Source organism: Prunus avium, chromosome 1 (genome assembly GCF_965620075.1).
Source record: "Prunus avium chromosome 1, drPruAviu1.hap1.1, whole genome shotgun sequence".
In the NCBI taxonomy this organism is placed as follows: domain Eukaryota; kingdom Viridiplantae; phylum Streptophyta; class Magnoliopsida; order Rosales; family Rosaceae; genus Prunus; species Prunus avium.
Window position 1 is genome coordinate 55,801,118 of NC_142284.1, and position 16,518 is coordinate 55,817,635.

The 16,518-nt window shown below is 36.8% G+C and overlaps 3 protein-coding genes across 6 annotated transcripts; 2 read left to right on the plus strand and 1 right to left on the minus strand.

Annotated features, from left to right (window-relative positions):
• Positions 1–130: 130 nt before the first annotated feature.
• LOC110753993 (uncharacterized protein At4g37920) lies at positions 131–4,034 on the minus strand. 3 transcript variants are annotated; one of them, XM_021954997.2, is made up of 6 exons: positions 3,803–4,034; positions 2,797–3,179; positions 2,160–2,328; positions 1,254–1,498; positions 772–959; positions 131–627 (listed from the first exon to the last, which is right to left on the minus strand). In XM_021954997.2, the coding sequence occupies exons 1-6, from the start codon at positions 3,945–3,947 to the stop codon at positions 468–470; spliced, it is 1,290 nt and encodes a 429-aa protein (XP_021810689.1). In that variant the 5' UTR covers positions 3,948–4,034; the 3' UTR covers positions 131–467. The 3 variants fall into 3 exon arrangements, with proteins under 3 accessions (XP_021810689.1, XP_021810682.1, XP_021810676.1); XM_021954990.2 differs by having other exon boundaries at positions 2,797–3,191; XM_021954984.2 differs by having other exon boundaries at positions 2,797–3,206; positions 3,803–4,033.
• Positions 4,035–4,911: 877 nt separating this feature from the next.
• On the plus strand, positions 4,912–7,348 carry LOC110753082 (Pentatricopeptide repeat (PPR) superfamily protein). Its single transcript, XM_021953892.2, has one exon. It carries the CDS (start codon positions 5,027–5,029, stop codon positions 6,869–6,871), a length of 1,845 nt encoding a protein of 614 aa, XP_021809584.1. The 5' UTR covers positions 4,912–5,026; the 3' UTR covers positions 6,872–7,348.
• A 2,513-nt stretch (positions 7,349–9,861) lies between these two features.
• On the plus strand, positions 9,862–14,992 carry LOC110753415 (electron carrier/ protein disulfide oxidoreductase). Of its 2 annotated transcripts, XM_021954326.2 has the most exons (8): positions 9,862–10,148; positions 10,445–10,516; positions 11,275–12,717; positions 13,003–13,058; positions 13,382–13,612; positions 13,748–14,039; positions 14,260–14,456; positions 14,585–14,992. In XM_021954326.2, the coding sequence occupies exons 3-8, from the start codon at positions 11,368–11,370 to the stop codon at positions 14,736–14,738; spliced, it is 2,280 nt and encodes a 759-aa protein (XP_021810018.1). In that variant the 5' UTR covers positions 9,862–10,148; positions 10,445–10,516; positions 11,275–11,367; the 3' UTR covers positions 14,739–14,992. The 2 variants fall into 2 exon arrangements, with proteins under 2 accessions (XP_021810018.1, XP_021810025.1); XM_021954333.2 differs by lacking the exon at positions 10,445–10,516.
• The last annotated feature ends 1,526 nt before the right edge of the window (positions 14,993–16,518 follow it).

Sequence of the window (16,518 nt, forward strand, 5' to 3'; positions counted from 1 at the left end):
TGACATATGCTTGCGCGGGTGCATATAATCCGTATTTTGTGATGTATGTGACACTCATCTAATAGCAAGATTGCGCATTCAATTATGAGAAAATATAGCTTCCTCCTGTAAACACACTGTTCACTGAAAATTGGTACAGAGGATGAGATTGATTTTATTTTCAAGCTTAGGGCCAGTAATTTTACAAAGCTGTAGTTTATAATGACAAAGGGGCTCGGTGTACATCAGACTACAAAAACCCAACAAACTACAGCATTTTAACCTATAAGGCTGACAAGTCATTTTGATGTTTGAAGCTTCAAGCTTCATAGTGCATGCCACTAGGAACTTCAGAAAATCTGGAGAGTCATGGCTAGGGTTCTCTTGTATTTCCAAAGTTTAGCTGAGATAAATAGACGGTCCTGGAGATGAATACCAGTGATGTTTGACATACGGACAAGTACCATTCATGATGTATGCGTTATTGGTCACAAGAATTTGTTTTCGACTAACTTCTTCAGCTCCTCCAGTTTTTGAATGATCTTTGGATTCATGAGGTCTCTTGCTTCCCTTATTAGAGTGCCTTCCTGGCTGAAATGGTAAGCATCCACAACAGCCTTTATCCAGGTGTGGAGCTTCTCTGGAGTCCTGATATAATTAAATAACAAAACGGAAAGGATAGCGCACATGAGCTTTGAAAAACAGAGGATAGCCGTTCAACTTCATACAGCTACCAAATGTATAAATTTCTACGAACTCATTAGAAAGAGTAATTAAGTTTTTGATGCATACGTGAATAGGTTATCTACATCCTTCCCTTCAAGTTCCTCTCCTGGGGTAAATGCATCATGTAATGCAGACAGACGCTCCTCAGGATCCTCAATTGTGAGAAGATACTTAATTATCCGAATTTCTTTTGGCATGAGCTTCTGGAGATTACCTCTTGCAGTCACATACAAATGATATAATACATCTTTCACCTACTCAAACAAAAAAAAAACCCATAAATTAGCGAGTATTACACCACCCAAAAAATGAAAGTTTGGCTTCCTCTTCTTTGTTTCTTTTTTTTTTTCTTGGGAGGTTGGGAATCACAATCTAATCAAGCTCCTTGTGTCTGTTCATAAAATAATTCTAGGACCAGTACGTCAAAATGATACTTGTCTCTATGTTATGCATATGAACAACTTGGATTGTCATAGACACATAATAGTACTGCGACAGCTTAATCATAATTGGAGAAAGGCAGTATCTCTGGCAAGCTATCATCTCACCTCATCTTTTGTCATGCTCGACTCCTTGGCAGCTGACCAAGCTTTTGTAATCATCATCACCAATGTTGAGTCGAGTTGACTTTTCTCAGCCAAGTGATCTATCTTCCTACAAGCAGCATCAACAGAAGGAGAGTTGATAATATCTTGAAATTTCAACTCTGCAGCATTCAGTGCTTCAATGCTTTCAGTTGCAGAATCATACGCTTGTACAGCAGCCAAGCACGAATTTCCAATACTTGCCAAACCTATTCATATAAGAAAGAGATTGTAAGTTTTTACCCACAATGTAATGGAGTAAGAAATATATAAAGATTGGCTGGATTTCTGGCCTCGTCACTTAAACTAGCTCACTTCTTGCCCCACAAGGTTAGGTCGTTTCCAATTCAATGGCTTGCTTTTTCTTTCCGACTTAATTTTGGTTAAAATCCAGACCTGTTAAGGCCTAGCACGGACCCAATTGCATAATTTAATGTATAAATTTCTTTTTGGCCTCGAATGCATCTAATTTAAATTATTAAAAACTACACATAACCTGTGGTTTACATTATTAATAGTAACGCAACAAATTACATGACATGTAAACAAGTCTTGGTTATAGTGGCACTTTCACACAGTATTTAAGCAAGTACCCCTAATTAAATCAGCTAGATAACTGCTATATCTAGTTTGCTACCCCACAGCTGATATTAGAACATAGGTGTATCATGCTTTTAAATGAAGGCAGGCGGATTATCTTTTTACTCTTAACAATATATGATTCGGACAAAGGCAGGAAGGAATGACAGTGATTAAATGATATCATGCTTCAAGAACAAGACAAACACTGTGTTAATTATATAATGCACATCTTTTGCAAACAATGAATAATTAAGTGATGAGTATATCATAAATATTACATAGTCTCACCATTTTGCTCTGTTGGATTGTCGTAATAGGATTCAGCAACAGTGTGAACATGCACAAAAAATTCTTGTGTAAAATCTTTGCGACGTCTGGAAACTATTTCACTAATTTCTGATGGAGCCCCTCTAACGACTTTAAGAAGTTCATTGTGTCTTTGCACATCTTCATCAATCTGCAAAGAAGCACCCAATACTGTTAAGTTAACAGCGCAACAAACTCAAACAAATTTAAGCATTCCTTGATGATTAAAAGAGCCACCAAATAGAAAAAAAACCAATTTCCTCGTGTAGTCATGGAAAGGTAAAATTTGATTTTAAATTATCCTCATCACAAGTTATCACTCCAGGAGATTCTGAACATCCTTTTAGTCTTACACTCCCAACAAGTATTATCTTAAGAAAGTAAAAGCCTGCCTTTTTCTTTAGTGAAGGGGAATTTGCATCTGATTGAGGAAGCTGTAGTTAGGATCATGGGAGAAAACGCCTATAACCAGGGTTAGCTCACTCGTAGACCAAAGGGTGGAAAAAAAATTATTCTGATCAGAAGTAAAAACATAATACACCTCAATAAAAGACATTTAAGTCATCAGTATGGTAGTGTCACTTTCAGGGCTTATCATATTTTGACTTGTTAGACCTACCTCTTTCAATTTCCGCCCAAGCCGTAGTAGTTTATGCTTCATTCCAGGATCATCCTCAGTATCTGCCTGGTCCTGACAGCGCTTATAGAAATGAGGCCGGATATCATCCCATTCCTTACTGAAAGCTAATAATCTTCTCCAGTCAGTTGGAGTGGGCTTGTCAACCAAGAAAACCTCAATAAGCTTGTCACATACTCGGGTCATTTTGTGGTCATCCAACCCCCCCACACCACCTTTCTCTTCCCCCTTTTCACCACTTCCTCTGGATTCATCTTCAATCAATGTGGCGTTAGAAGAATCAGAAACGGACAATTCTTCTGCACTAGAACAATCATTTGGAACTGCAGTTGTATCACCAACGGCAGCAGCAGCAACAGGCCTGACTGGTAGTTTAACTGGTAAGAGACAACCTAGCAGTTCATAACAGCTATCTATTACACAGTGACTTCAAAACAGCAGTAAACACGGTTAACCTAAATACAACAAATATTCCTCCTAAAAAATCAGCAAGGTGTTTCCCAATTCCTTTGATGCTTTTTGGACACAAGTTACATAATTTTTTCTTTTCTTTTCAGCTTCCAAATTTGACATATGACATACACAAAGGCTTCGATGTCATAGAAAGAGGCTTCGGAGATAAACTAAAGCACAAAAAAGACAATTACATGTAGGCTTAGTTCAAATTAACAATACCCAGTTTATGAAAAATCCAAAGGAAATTATCAAATTAAGCACGTTCTAAACCTGCCAGTTCATAACAGCTATCTGTTACACAAACACCCTCAACCCAGATACAAAAAATGCTCCTTCTAAGAAACTAACAACGTATTTCCCAATTCCATTGATTCTTTTTGGACACAAGTTCACTTTTTTTTTTCACTTCATAATCACAAGTTAACAGCAATCACTTGTATGGCGAGTGCAAATTAACAATACCCATTTCAGGAAAAATCAAACGCAAAGTTAAGTTTATAAATTTGGAATAAATAAGCAACAGAGTACATACCATTGGTGATTTTGGAAGATAGGGAAATACTTCTGGACGAGGTTCTGACGAAAGAGAGAGAAGAAGCGCGGTCTCTGGTAGCGGTTTTAGGGGCTCTTAGTGGGAAAGAACAAGAGGGTTGGAGAGTGGCAGTAGAAACCTCCATAGAGTTTGTGCCAAAATTATTTGCGTGCCCGGAAGAGATGGAGGAAAAAGAAATGGCAACGTACTGTAAACAGACTAGGAGGATTTTTCAAGCCAAATAAAAAGAGCAGGAAGGTCTCTTTCCAGAAATGTCATTTTTTTTTAACTTTCTTAATAACTTCTAAAATGTTAGGAAATTCTATTTTTCACCAAATTTCCCTTAAATTCACCCCAACTTTTAAAATTTGATTTTTTGTCAGAAAAAAGTATTTTTCTTAAAACTAGCCTCTCATGCTTTTTTTTTATAAAAAAATAAATATATTTTAGAATTAAAAAAGATAATGAGTAGTTGTGTTTTATAAAAATAGGATTCATTATCTAATTTTTCTTTTAATTTTAATTTTTTTAATATGAAAAAGTGTGAATTTACTATATTATCCTTATTTAATTAATAATTTCAATTCTTAATGTTTGCATTAACTAAGGGCATTTTCTGGTATTTTGAATGTTTTATCATTCCCTGCCTTTTGTTTTACTAGCCTCTTGTCACACGCTCACGCATGTGCCAATTGGTTTTCTTTTTTATTTTTTATTTTTTATTTTATTTTTAGAATTAAGAAAGGGTAATGATTTCCTCACTCCAATTTTATCTACTTACACTCCTTTTTTAGTTATAAAATTTAATGTAAGTGGATAAAATCGGAGTGGGGAAATCACCACTCTTAAGAAAAGATAGCATGGGTAGTTATGTTCCATAAAAGTATGACCTTTTATCTGATTTTGTTATTAATTTTAATTTTGTTAACATGAAAAAAAAGTGAATTTATCATATTATCCTCATGTAATTAATAATTTCAATTTTTAATATTTGAATTAGCTAATGGTATTTTCTGCTATTTTGAATGTTTCACCGTTGTTTGCCTTTTGCTTTATATATATAGATATATGTAGATATAAGATATATATAAATATAGATATTCTGAAAATTTAAGTTTTGAGAAAAATTAGGAGGATATTTTAAAAGCGGGGAGCTTTCTCGAACTGAGATTCTGTTTGAGTTCTTCTTTGTTTCGCGGGGATTTTCAAACTGCAAAATAGGCAATGCTTTCGCCTACTCTCTTGCCACCACGTATTGGCATCAACCTTTATCAAACACCTTCTATGTTCTCCATTCAACCACCAATACAGAGAAAGCATTCAAAGTCAAAGACCAGAAATCGTAAAACCCCCACGAATTTTCGTTGTTTTTATTGCGAAAACCCATCTTCTACTTACAACTTTGAGAATTTAAGCTCCCAAGAAAACCCAGATGCCGAATTCTCTGATACTCAGTCACTGAGCCAAAGCTCCAGACCCTATTTGCTTGCTCTTTGGCTCCGGTCATGTCGTAGTCTAAATGAAGTGAGAAGATTACATGCAGTTGTTTTGAGGTGTTTAGCGAATCCTGTTACGTATGTTTTTAATAATTTGATTTGTGCTTATTTAGTGTTTGGGAAGTTAGTCGATGCCCGCAAAGTGTTTGACAAAATGACTGTTAGGAATGTGGTTTCTTGGACCGCCATTATTAATGGGTACTTGAACTTCGGTTTGGATGAGGAAGCTTTGGGTTTGTTTAGTGATGCTATTAATGATGGGGTTCAACCGAACGGTAACATGTTTGTGTGTGTCTTGAATTTGTGTAGTAAGAGGGTGGATTATGAGCTTGGGAGGCAAGTCCATGGTGGTGTCTTGAAGGGTGGTTGGAGCAACTTGATTGTTGACAGCGCTGTTGTTAAATTATATGCGCAATGTGGAGAGCTGTCAAGTGCTTTCCGCGCATTTGATCAGATGCCAAAGTGGGATGTAGTTTGTTGGACAACTATGATAACTGCTTGTTCCCAACAAGGCCATGGACAGGAGGCTTTTTCACTGTTCTCGCAGATGTTAAGTGAGGGGTTTTCGCCTAATGAGTTTACGGTGTGTGGTGTTCTCAAGGCTTGTGGGGAAGAGAAGGAGTTAAGATTTGGGAGGCAGTTACATGGTACCTTAGTTAAGAAGATTTACAAGAATGATGTTTTTATAGACACTTCTCTAGTTGATATGTATGCAAAATGCGGGGAGATGATAGACTCAAGAACAGTATTTGATGGAATGAGGAACCGAAACACAGTTACATGGACATCTATTATAGCAGGGTATGCTCGGAAGGGCTTCAGTGAGGAGGCCATATGCCTCTTTCAAGTAATGAAGAGGCGAAATATATTTGTCAACAACTTGACCATTGTAAGCATCCTCAGAGCATGTGGCTCAATGAGGGATTCACTGATGGGGAGGGAAGTTCATGCACAGATAGTAAAGAACTCAAATGAACCCAATTTACACCTAGGAAGTACTTTAGTGTGGTTCTACTGTAGGTGTGGGGAGTACTCTAATGCTACAAAGGTCCTCCAACAAATGCCTCTAAGAGATGTTGTCTCATGGACTGCCATCATTTCTGGCTGTGCACATCTTGGGTTTGAGTCTGAAGCTCTTGAATTCTTGAATAAAATGATGGAGGATGGGGTGGAGCCCAACGCATTTACTTACTCATCCGCTTTGAAAGCGTGCGCCCAGCTGGAAACCGTTCTGCACGGGAAATTGATTCACTCCTCTGCAAATAAAAGTCCTGCCATGTCTAATGTTTTTGTGGGTAGCGCTTTGATTTCTATGTATGCAAAATGCGGCTATGTAACGGAGGCATTTCAAGTTTTTGACAGCATGCCAGAACGGAATTTGGTTTCTTGGAAGGCTATGATAGTGGGTTATGCAAAGAATGGTCTCTGCCAGGAGGCTATGAAGCTCATGTATCGGATGCGAACAGAGGGTTTTGAGGTGGATGATTACATCCTTGCCACTGTTCTTACTGCATGTGGAGAACTCGGATGGGAGATGGACCCTTCATTTGAGTGTAGCTTGCAGTCCAGTTGATCCTTTTGCCTGATCAAAACTTCAGATGAAGGTGGAATTGTGTTGAAGATGTCAATGGCTACCCATATGAGATATCTATCCACTATATCCAGTGTATCTAACAATTGAAAAGGGGAAAGATAAAGTTGAACTGATGGGAGGAAGGCCTTGTCAAGATTGACATACCAGAACCTCTTCTTCGACAACGCCTACTCTTTCATTATATAAAGGAAGAAAGGGAGGGTTCAGGTTTGAAAACTTCTTATACAAGTGATATGCCCTCGTAGCCTTTTCTTGGGATGAATGTTACCGAGTAGGGGCCCTGGGAAATACTGAACCCTGCAAATATGAACAATTAGCATGGAGAATGTAAGCAGAAGCAGTGTTCGCTGTAGGGTAGCTATGTAAATATGCATTCAGTTTAACAAGCCATGTATGATGTATGTTGTGAAATGTAGGATGTTAGATCATCTCAATATAGTCTGCATTTTCAGAAAATTTTCTTTGCAAGTTCATATTTTCCTTGAATGAATAGAGTAGAAGTTTATGGTATTGGACATTTTGGCTCCTCCGTGACTAGGGCCTTTCCTCTAGATAGAATGAATTTGGTGTGCCCTTTGACCGTTTTGGCCTTCTTTAATTTTATATTAATATATAGATAAATAGATACCTTTAAAAAAAGTTTCGCTAAAATTAAAATGCTCCTTAAAAGTGTTTATTTAATCCTAAAAAAGCACTTTTGTCTATTTAAAGTCAAATACTTATGTATATTTTTTCTGGAGTGCTTTTAACCCTACTCAAATTTTTTCCAGATAGGCCCTATATTTTATGGAAGCTTCACTAATATACCCAAAATAGGGGTTGAAATTATAAAAAAAAAAACCTCACATGGAATGCACTTTAGAAACACACCCAAAACTCATTTACTACATAAGAAATTAGTGTTTAAGTTCCTATAAATTACGTTATTGTCATTGATCAACTTAAAAAGGAAGCCCAACACAAAAAACTTAAATAACACCCAAAACAAGCCCAACCCAATTTTATAAAAAAATCCAAACAATTCATTACAAACAAAACGTCTTGAAAACCATAGCTTTATTTACGTGTCATGTTGATTAATGACTATAATGTTCCACACCTTTATTGTCATGTTGATTAATGGATGTAATGTTCCATTCTATGATAATAACATTGTTAGTTTACTGTCATGTTGATTAATGGTTGTAATGTTCCAGTTTAGGGTAATAACACTGTTAGTTTCCTATGACATCCTATTTCTAATGCATGTCTACCCTTGTAATGTTCCAGTCTAGGATAATAACATTGCTAGTTTACTGTCATGTTGATTAATGGTTGTAATGTTCCAGTCTATGGTAATAACAATACTAGTTTCCTATGACATCTTATTTCTAATGCATGTCTACCCCTGTAATGTTCCAATCTAGGGTAATAACACTGCTAATTTCCTATGACATCCTATTTCTAATGCATATATGCCCCTGTAATGTTCCAGTCTATGGTAATAACATTGCTAGTTTCCTATGACATCCTATTTCTAATGCATATCTACCCCTGTAATGTTCCAGTCTATGGTAATAACATTGCTAGTTTCCTATGACATCCTATTTTCTAATGCTTGTATACCCCTGTAATGTTCTAGTCTAGGGTAATAACACTGCTAATTTATTGTCATGTTGATTAATGCTTGTCATGTTGCTATTTCTAATATATGTCCACCAAAGAAAAGATGAAAAAAGAACAAACCAGACCAACTCAAACCAAGCTGAGCTCAAATTGTTAATACTATTATGTCATAGAAGTATATTGTTAATACTCTGTTATAGAAGTACATTGTTAATACTCTGTTATAGAAGTACATCGTTAAACAAAAATGAGATCCATAACTGAAATAGTAATAAAAGATAAATCGATCATCAAAGCTTAAAATACATTTCAAAAATCAACTAAAATTCGAAGAGAAACACATAATTGAAGCAAAAGATCAAAAATCTCAAGTCCAAACAAAACGACGACGACGATGACGATGATGACGACAACGACGACGATGACGTGACGAAAGAGGAGTAGTGCTCAAAGATGAGGAGTAGAGCTAAGAGCATTTGATCTAGGTTCGTTCGAGGTCTTGAACAATCCGGAAAAAAAAAATCAATAGAAGCATGATTTTAGAACAAGAAATCGAAGGTGAAATATTGAAAATTGTAGATTAAAGATGAAGAATATAGTTGGACCTGAGACTGAGCTTCAATAGAAGCTCATCTTGCTCCAACACCAGAGAAAGCACCAACGAGAAAGGAGAAAATAAATCTGATTTGGTTTTTTGGCAAATTTGATTTTTTGGCAGATATGATTTTTCTCTCCCAAATCCATAATATAAGGGCAATATAGGTATTTAACACACACACAAATAAACTAAAAAACAGCTGTTGAATTGAAAAAATTAACAACTATCGATTTATGAGTTTTTTTTTTTTGGTGTGTTTATAGTTTTTAAATGGTATAGGTTTCTTTATAAGACTATGTCTAAGATTGGGAATATAACTAAATTTCTAATATTTTATTTGTATTTAGAGGGATTCTTAAGTAGGGTTCCCGCATAAGGTAGCTCTTTAATATTGAATATTCATTGATATTATACTTTAAAAGTGAGATCTTAACTATAGCATGTAGCAGTATTTCAATATCATACAATAATATCTCATATTCTGTGATGTTGATAAGACATCACAGTTGGTCATGGATTTTTTCATGTACAGACCATTTCAATTATTTTCTCACATAAAAATTGACTCATTAAACATATCATTTTAAAAAAGGAATTAACTTTACATATCTGGTATAAAATATATTTAAAAAAAAGAGTTATTTGGACAAAGATTCACTAATTTCAAACAAAAAGTCGCTATTTATTTATTTATTTATTTTTGTGTAAGAAAATTCAACCCGATCAGTCCACGCGTATATAATACTGAAGTGTGTACTGGGTCGAAAGTCCAAAAACCCACTCTTAAATATTCATCTTCTTGAGCCCACGGACTTCCCGCTTCCTGCGTTCCTCTCTTCCCTCTGAAAATCGCGGTTTCATTTCAGTCTCTTTCTCTCTCTCCCTCTCCCCAAAAACCAATTGTAACTCTCTCTCTCTCTCTCTCACACCATTTAATGTCATCTCTGTAACTGCTCAGAGATCTCTCTCTCCAGTTTCGCTCTTCTTTTTCCTTTTTGTCTCTGAACTGTTCCTCCCCAATCCCATCGCGCGCTCTCAGCCCTTTTCAGATCTGTAAGATTTATTTCTCGTTCTCTATTTCGGTTTTGTAAATTTGTTTACTTGATTAGTTAATTATTTTCAATTGGTTACTATATTTTCTTAATTACCTGTTTGTTTACTGAGAAATTGAGGAAATTGGGATGGAAAGTCATTTGCGCTTTACTATCTGCACCCGCTCTTTGGTCAAAATAGTTGAAAATTCACCTTTGCATAATGCTATTATATAGGAAACAGTGAAGGCTAGATTGTTGCTTTTTGTTGGGTATACAAAAAATTGTACTGTCTTCATACATATACTAAACATGCAGGTAATCATTTTGACCTGTTTATTGGGCAAGGATCTATCTCATAAGCGAACAATATGACTTGCTGCCCAACCTGTAAGCAGTCAAATGGTTTCTTGTTTTTGCACTTTCTTTCTTGATTTGCAGATTCTTGTTTACACACTTGTGATTTTAGGTGAGGTCTAAGCACGACCCTTTCTTGAAATTTTAGTGTATGAATATGAGCATGCCAAGTCATGTATATCTCTTTGTTTTTCAATTTTCAATTTTTTTTATATGTTTGCTTAGTGGGCCGGCGGCAGTGTGTGCTAAATTGGATACATGGTGTTTGCTATGTTTTTGTCTTGTTCGATCTGGGTTGACTTTCACGGATGACTCTACCAGCAAAAGAAGCATTAACTTTTGGTGTATGGAAAAATATATAGCAACATGATCAGTGGAAGAACTATTTTTTATTCTGGCTATGGATATTTTCTTACCCATTGAGTTTAATAGCTCCTTTTGTTGTTTGATTAGCAACTAAGGTAGCCAGGTTGCTGTTCATGAAAGCCATCACTTAATTTAGGCGTTTCTGAGTGATGTTAGTATTGCTTAGCCATTGGTTGGTGGGAACCAGGAACCACACGCAAATTTTTTGTTTGGTGAAGTGTAAATAAATTGCTTTAGTACTGTCTAATCTTCAGTCTTTATTAGCCGATTACAATCTTTCTAGACATGTTCATTGAAAATAATTTTTTTGATGAGCTAGGATTTTGCAAGCCAAAATTTTATTGCAATATTAGTTTATCGAATTAATCAACACTCAGCAGCTTTGCAAGTCATGACATTGTTAAATTTTGTTTAACCTATTGCAGGATCCTGCATAAAATCATTGAATGTTCACAATCTAAACATTTTAGGGCTGTCTTTTAATGAGTTAGTGCTTGAACTTTATTCTTCCCTTCCTCATGGAGAAGGAGGCTTCAACTAAGGAAAATGTCACAAGTTCTCTGGCCGCTCAGAAGTTGGATGGAGATACACTTGATCTTCAGAAATCTCAGGGAGGAGAACCATCAAAGGAGATTGAATCTCTGAGTATCAGCACTGTTAGTCCCAAGTTAGAGAATAATGGAGAAGATGGATTGGTTGAAAAAACGGATGTGAGCGGTGATTTGAAATCTAAAGAGCAGGGTAAAAAGTTAGACAGTAATCCAAGTCACAGTGGTGTGGGTGAGAAGATTGATGAGAGAATGGATTTGGAGTCTAAAGCTCAAGAAAAGGAGTCAGACTCAAATAAGGAACAAAATGATTCTGGTCATAAGGTGGCGTCAACAGCTCAAGAAGAAAAATTACACAATGATGGACATGATAACTTGGGTAAGAAGACAGATCAGAGTAAGGATTTGGAGTCCAAAGCTCAAGAGGAGACAAACCAAACAACAGATAAAATTCTTGGAGAGGAGGAGGAGCTAGAGCCGGTCTTTGATGGAACTGAGGTTCCTGGGATGGAAGCTAACAGAAGTATGTCCACACATTCTTTAGATCTTGATTCAGAGACCCAGGGGGTAGTCGAAAAGGCAGTGGCGCTAACAAACCTTGTTAAGATTAAAGGTGTAGTTGTAGTCTCCACTTTTCTGCGTCGCCTTTCTGGGAAAAGAGATGAAGACGAACGAGATGTTCTTGACAATGCAGATAAGAATGCTTCAGATTCCACTAAAGACAGTGAAGCTGGAGAAGTCTCTCAGAAAACAGTGGATAGATCTGCATGGAATCCCCTAAGCTTTATTAGGACATCCCAAGAGGAGGTCATTGAAGAACCAGCACAAGCTATAGCCATAAAAGGAAGAGTTATACTGTACACAAGATTAGGATGCCAGGACTGCAAAGAGGCTAGATTATTTTTGTATAGGAAGAAGCTCAGATATGTTGAGATCAATATTGATGTATTCCCCAATAGAAAGCTTGAGTTAGAGAAAATTGCTGGGTCTTCGTCTGTTCCAAAAGTGTTTTTCAATGAAGTCCTTATTGGAGGCTTGAGTGAGCTAAAGGGCTTGAATGAGTCTGGAAAGTTTGATGAGAAGATTGATTACCTGATCAGTGAACCACCATCATTTGAAGCTCCTTTGCCACCACTTTCGGGTGAAGATGATTTGTCCAATAGTGGAGCTATTGATGAACTAGCTTTAATTGCCCGGAAGATGAAAGAATTTGTTGTTGTGAAGGATCGGTTTTATAAAATGCGCAGGTTTACGAACTGTTTTTCAGGTTCAGAAGCGGTGGATTTCCTAGCAGAGGATCAGTATCTGGAAAGGGAAGAGGTTAGTTGGTTTTATTAGTTTCTTTTCAGTTATTGGGAAAGCAGTGGTCATATGACTTCCATCTTTCAGTTGGCCAGATTATTTTGCATTTTACAAGGAATTACTGGGCTTCATTTTCTTTTAGTTTGTTGGTCGTAAGTCATGCTTTTGGATTCTGTCTTATATACGTGAAATTATTTCAATTTTTACGTGTGCTGGGTTTACTACAAATGCAAAATTAGTTTCCAGTTGAATCTCATTATCATTAACTCTTCCCCTTTCCTTTTGGCTTGTGTTATGAGACAGGCTATTGAATTTGGGAGAAAGCTTGCAAGCAAACTCTTCTTTCATCATGTTCTTGAGTGAGTCCCTTGAAGTTTCCCTTGAAGTGTCTTTAAATTCTCTTCTGCTTTGTTTCATTACTAGAACAGTCTGAGGGGAAAGTAGTTCAAAAGAAATGTGGGAGGAAAAAATGTGAAGTGAAAAATCAGGTCTCAGCTCTCCCTGATTCATTGTCTTGTACAAAAGGACAGTGAGTGGTGGAACACACATTTTTTCCTATAAAATGCATGATATTTAAGCGAAGAATTTTAGCTTATTTATTATTATTTTTTTTAATGCCAAACCAATTTGCATCACATGTATTATTCCATTGTTGACGTTTTCTCCTCTTGTGTTTCTCTAGGGAAAATCTATTAGAGGATGGGAACCACCTGTATCGGTTCTTGGACGATGATCCAATTGTATCTCAATGTCACAACATCCCAAGGGGTATAATTGATGTGAAGCCAAAGCCCATCCTAGATATTGCATCAAGGTTAAGATTTTTATTTTATGCAATCCTTGAAGCCTATGTGTCAGAAGACGGAAAGCATGTTGATTACAGAAGTATCCATGGAAGTGAGGAATTTGCAAGGTTTTTCTTTTCTTTTCCTTTTTTGTTTTCCTCGAATGAGTTCTTTTAACTGCTATTGGGAAATGCAGTTTTGTGTCTTGATAAACTATTTTTGTTTTTATATCTAAGATATTGTAGATGGTAATATCTTTGTAGGTATCTGAGAATAGTAGAAGAGCTTCAAAGAGTGGAAGTGAAGGATATGCAGAGGGAGGAGAAACTTGCTTTCTTTATAAATCTCTACAATCTGATGGCCATCCATGCAATATTGGTATGGGGTCATCCAGCTGGAGCAATTGAACGAAAGAGGTTGTTTGGAGACTTCAAGTATGTTGTTGGTGGGTCCACATACTCACTTTCAGCTATTCAAAATGGTATTTTACGGGGAAACCAGCGACCACCATACAATCTCATGAAGCCATTTGGTGCAAAAGATAAGCGTTCCATGGTAAGATGGAACTAATATTCTTCATTATTGATATGGTTTAAACTTATACCTGGCACATCCATCATGTGTGTGTTTTAATGGTTAACAGACAGGGTTATGTATTTACATGTACATGGTTAAACACATTTGTCTTTCCAGAATTGTAATCTGCCAGTCAACTCTTATCTCCTAAGAGCTCAGCCTCTTTGTTGTACCTCATTTTTGCCCCTTTCCATACCAGGTGACTCTTCCTTACCCAGAGCCTCTTATTCATTTTGCGCTGGTCTGTGGTACTCGATCTGGCCCTGCTCTTCGATGCTATTCTCCGGGGGATATTGATAAAGAACTGATGGAAGCAGCTCGTAATTTCTTTAGAAATGGAGGTCTTATTATTGATTTTGATACCAAGGTTGCATCAGCTAGTAAGATTCTTAAATGGTAAGCTGTTCTAAGCAAGGGCTCTAATTTATATTCTCAATCCCAAAACCTTCCTCCTTATAGTGTGATATTCTGAAACATTTTTAATAATTAACTTGCCTCATCCAACAACACTTCTTAATGCTCAGGTTTAGCATTGATTTCGGCAAGAATGAGGTAGAGGTACTGAAGCACTCATCAAACTACCTCGAGCCGGCTGTCTCAGAAGCTTTACTGGAATTGCTTGCCAAATCTCAGCTGAAGGTGATGTACCAGCCTTATGACTGGGGTGTGAACTGCTAACGCCATTATACCTTTCTTGCATACCATATACAGCTTTAAATAGCTTCCCTTGTTTTACCAAAGTTTAGCATAAGTGAAGGGATGGGGATACCCTTCATTATGGACGTCTCCATTTGTAGTTCCATAGTCACAGCAGGATGCATTTTTTGATAAATAGGTCCGGCAGATGCATTTGGAGAGATGTACTTGGCTCATACATGATGGTCTTGTTTTAAAATTAAATTACAATGTTGTCTTATGTCTTTTAGTTTTTACTTTTATGTTTTGATATGCACTGATTGCTTAATAGAACATTTGTGAATCCCGCATTTCCGTGATCTTCACAGAAGAGAGAAACTGAGGAACAGGTAGCTTTTTAGTGAGCAGTTTTAGTCTGAGCAATGTTGTTTATAATGGTGAGAATGAATCATTTCTCGGGAAATCTTGCATTCCTGGATATTGAGGGAATAGATAAAATTTCAAATGGTCTAAGCATTGCATTATATTGTCAAATCCAATTTTTTTAACCAAAAAAAAATCTATATTTTAAAAAGAAAAAACCCTATACCAAAATTGATATTAGGACTTTGGGTGCACGGATAAATGCTCTTATCCACTTAAGCTAAAAGCCTCTTGCTTTTCCAACTCAAATTCAGTCTAATACAAAGCTTAAAACTTCAGAAAAAAGATAAATCTTTGGTTACAATCAAGGGTTTAGATCACTTGAAACAAACCCAAATTGAAATATACATTAGGCTTATTTACGGTAATGCCCCCTGAAACTTTGGTCAAATTCTATATTGACCCCCGGAAGTTAAAGTGGCCCACTCTGTCTCCTTGACTAAGGTTTGGTGTTCTAGTTTGTCCCCCTACCGTCATCTCCTATCTAACTCTGTCAACTCTGATAATGTGGCAAGGTATTATGATAATTTCGTACATGTGGTAATTAAAATACTAATAAAAAATATTTTACCTTTAAATAATTTAAAAATTAAAAATCCAAAATACAACCAAATAAAATTAAAAAATAAGTAAATTTTAAAAATAAACCCAACTCTCCCCAAGCCACTTCCTTACCCTCCCAGCCCTCACCCGCCTCCCTACCCCTCAGCCCTGCCCCTGTGTCTCTCTCTCTGTGACCTGAACCCCCTTTCCTGAACCACATCCTCACCCCGCTCTTCAACTCACATCCCCACACCCCCTGCCTAACCCACAACCCCACACTTTTGTCGTCTTCCTCTTCTTCTACTCCGACGATGATGCTGATATCGGCGAAAGAGAAGTTTCAGTTTATGAAGTCGATGGGGATCTGGTTTTCGAGTCGAGTTGGTCCGGTACCAGGAAGATGAGGTCCGACCCGATTAACGATTTGGCCTGCTGGACTAGGCTCCAGTTTGATCGAATCTGAGCTCTCAAGCTTGACTCTCTGCACTCTTCTACCTGGGAGAAAAATTCTTATTATAGATGATAATAATGTTGATCTAAGAGTAGCTACTGGTGCTTTGGAAAAGTATGGGGCTGAAATGGTCTGTGCAGTGGTAGAAAGGAAATCTCACTCACTTCTTACACCACCCATCTATTTTGATGCCTGCTTCATGTATATTCAGATGCATATAACTTTGGTGCTTCTAACTTTAAAAGCTAGCTTTTGATTGAAGGAATTAGTTTTTGGAGATTAAATTTGAAAATCTTGCCGAAATGTCAGAAAACAACTTCTTCCCTCATTTCCCAATTTTTATTATTAAGATCTGAATACTATTAAATGGATGAGGCTTACTTTGCAAGATCCCTGCTTGTTTAC

What these genes read in the sequence shown, in the direction of transcription:
- LOC110753415 (XM_021954326.2), top strand. Translation starts at nt 11,368, where the DNA reads ATGGAGAAGGAGGCTTCAACTAAGGAAAATGTCACAAGTTCTCTGGCC. An exon ending in TTCTTTCATCATGTTCTTGA is followed by an intron (nt 13,059 to 13,381) that starts GTGAGTCCCTTG and finishes GTGTTTCTCTAG; the next exon opens with GGAAAATCTATTAGAGGATG. An exon ending in GGAAGTGAGGAATTTGCAAG is followed by an intron (nt 13,613 to 13,747) that starts GTTTTTCTTTTC and finishes ATATCTTTGTAG; the next exon opens with GTATCTGAGAATAGTAGAAG.
- LOC110753082 (XM_021953892.2), top strand. Translation starts at nt 5,027, where the DNA reads ATGCTTTCGCCTACTCTCTTGCCACCACGTATTGGCATCAACCTTTAT.
- LOC110753993 (XM_021954984.2), bottom strand. Translation starts at nt 3,947, where the DNA reads ATGGAGGTTTCTACTGCCACTCTCCAACCCTCTTGTTCTTTCCCACTA. An exon ending in TTGGGCGGAAATTGAAAGAG is followed by an intron (nt 2,329 to 2,796) that starts GTAGGTCTAACA and finishes GCTTCTTTGCAG; the next exon opens with ATTGATGAAGATGTGCAAAG. An exon ending in CGAGCATGACAAAAGATGAG is followed by an intron (nt 960 to 1,253) that starts GTGAGATGATAG and finishes TTGTTTGAGTAG; the next exon opens with GTGAAAGATGTATTATATCA.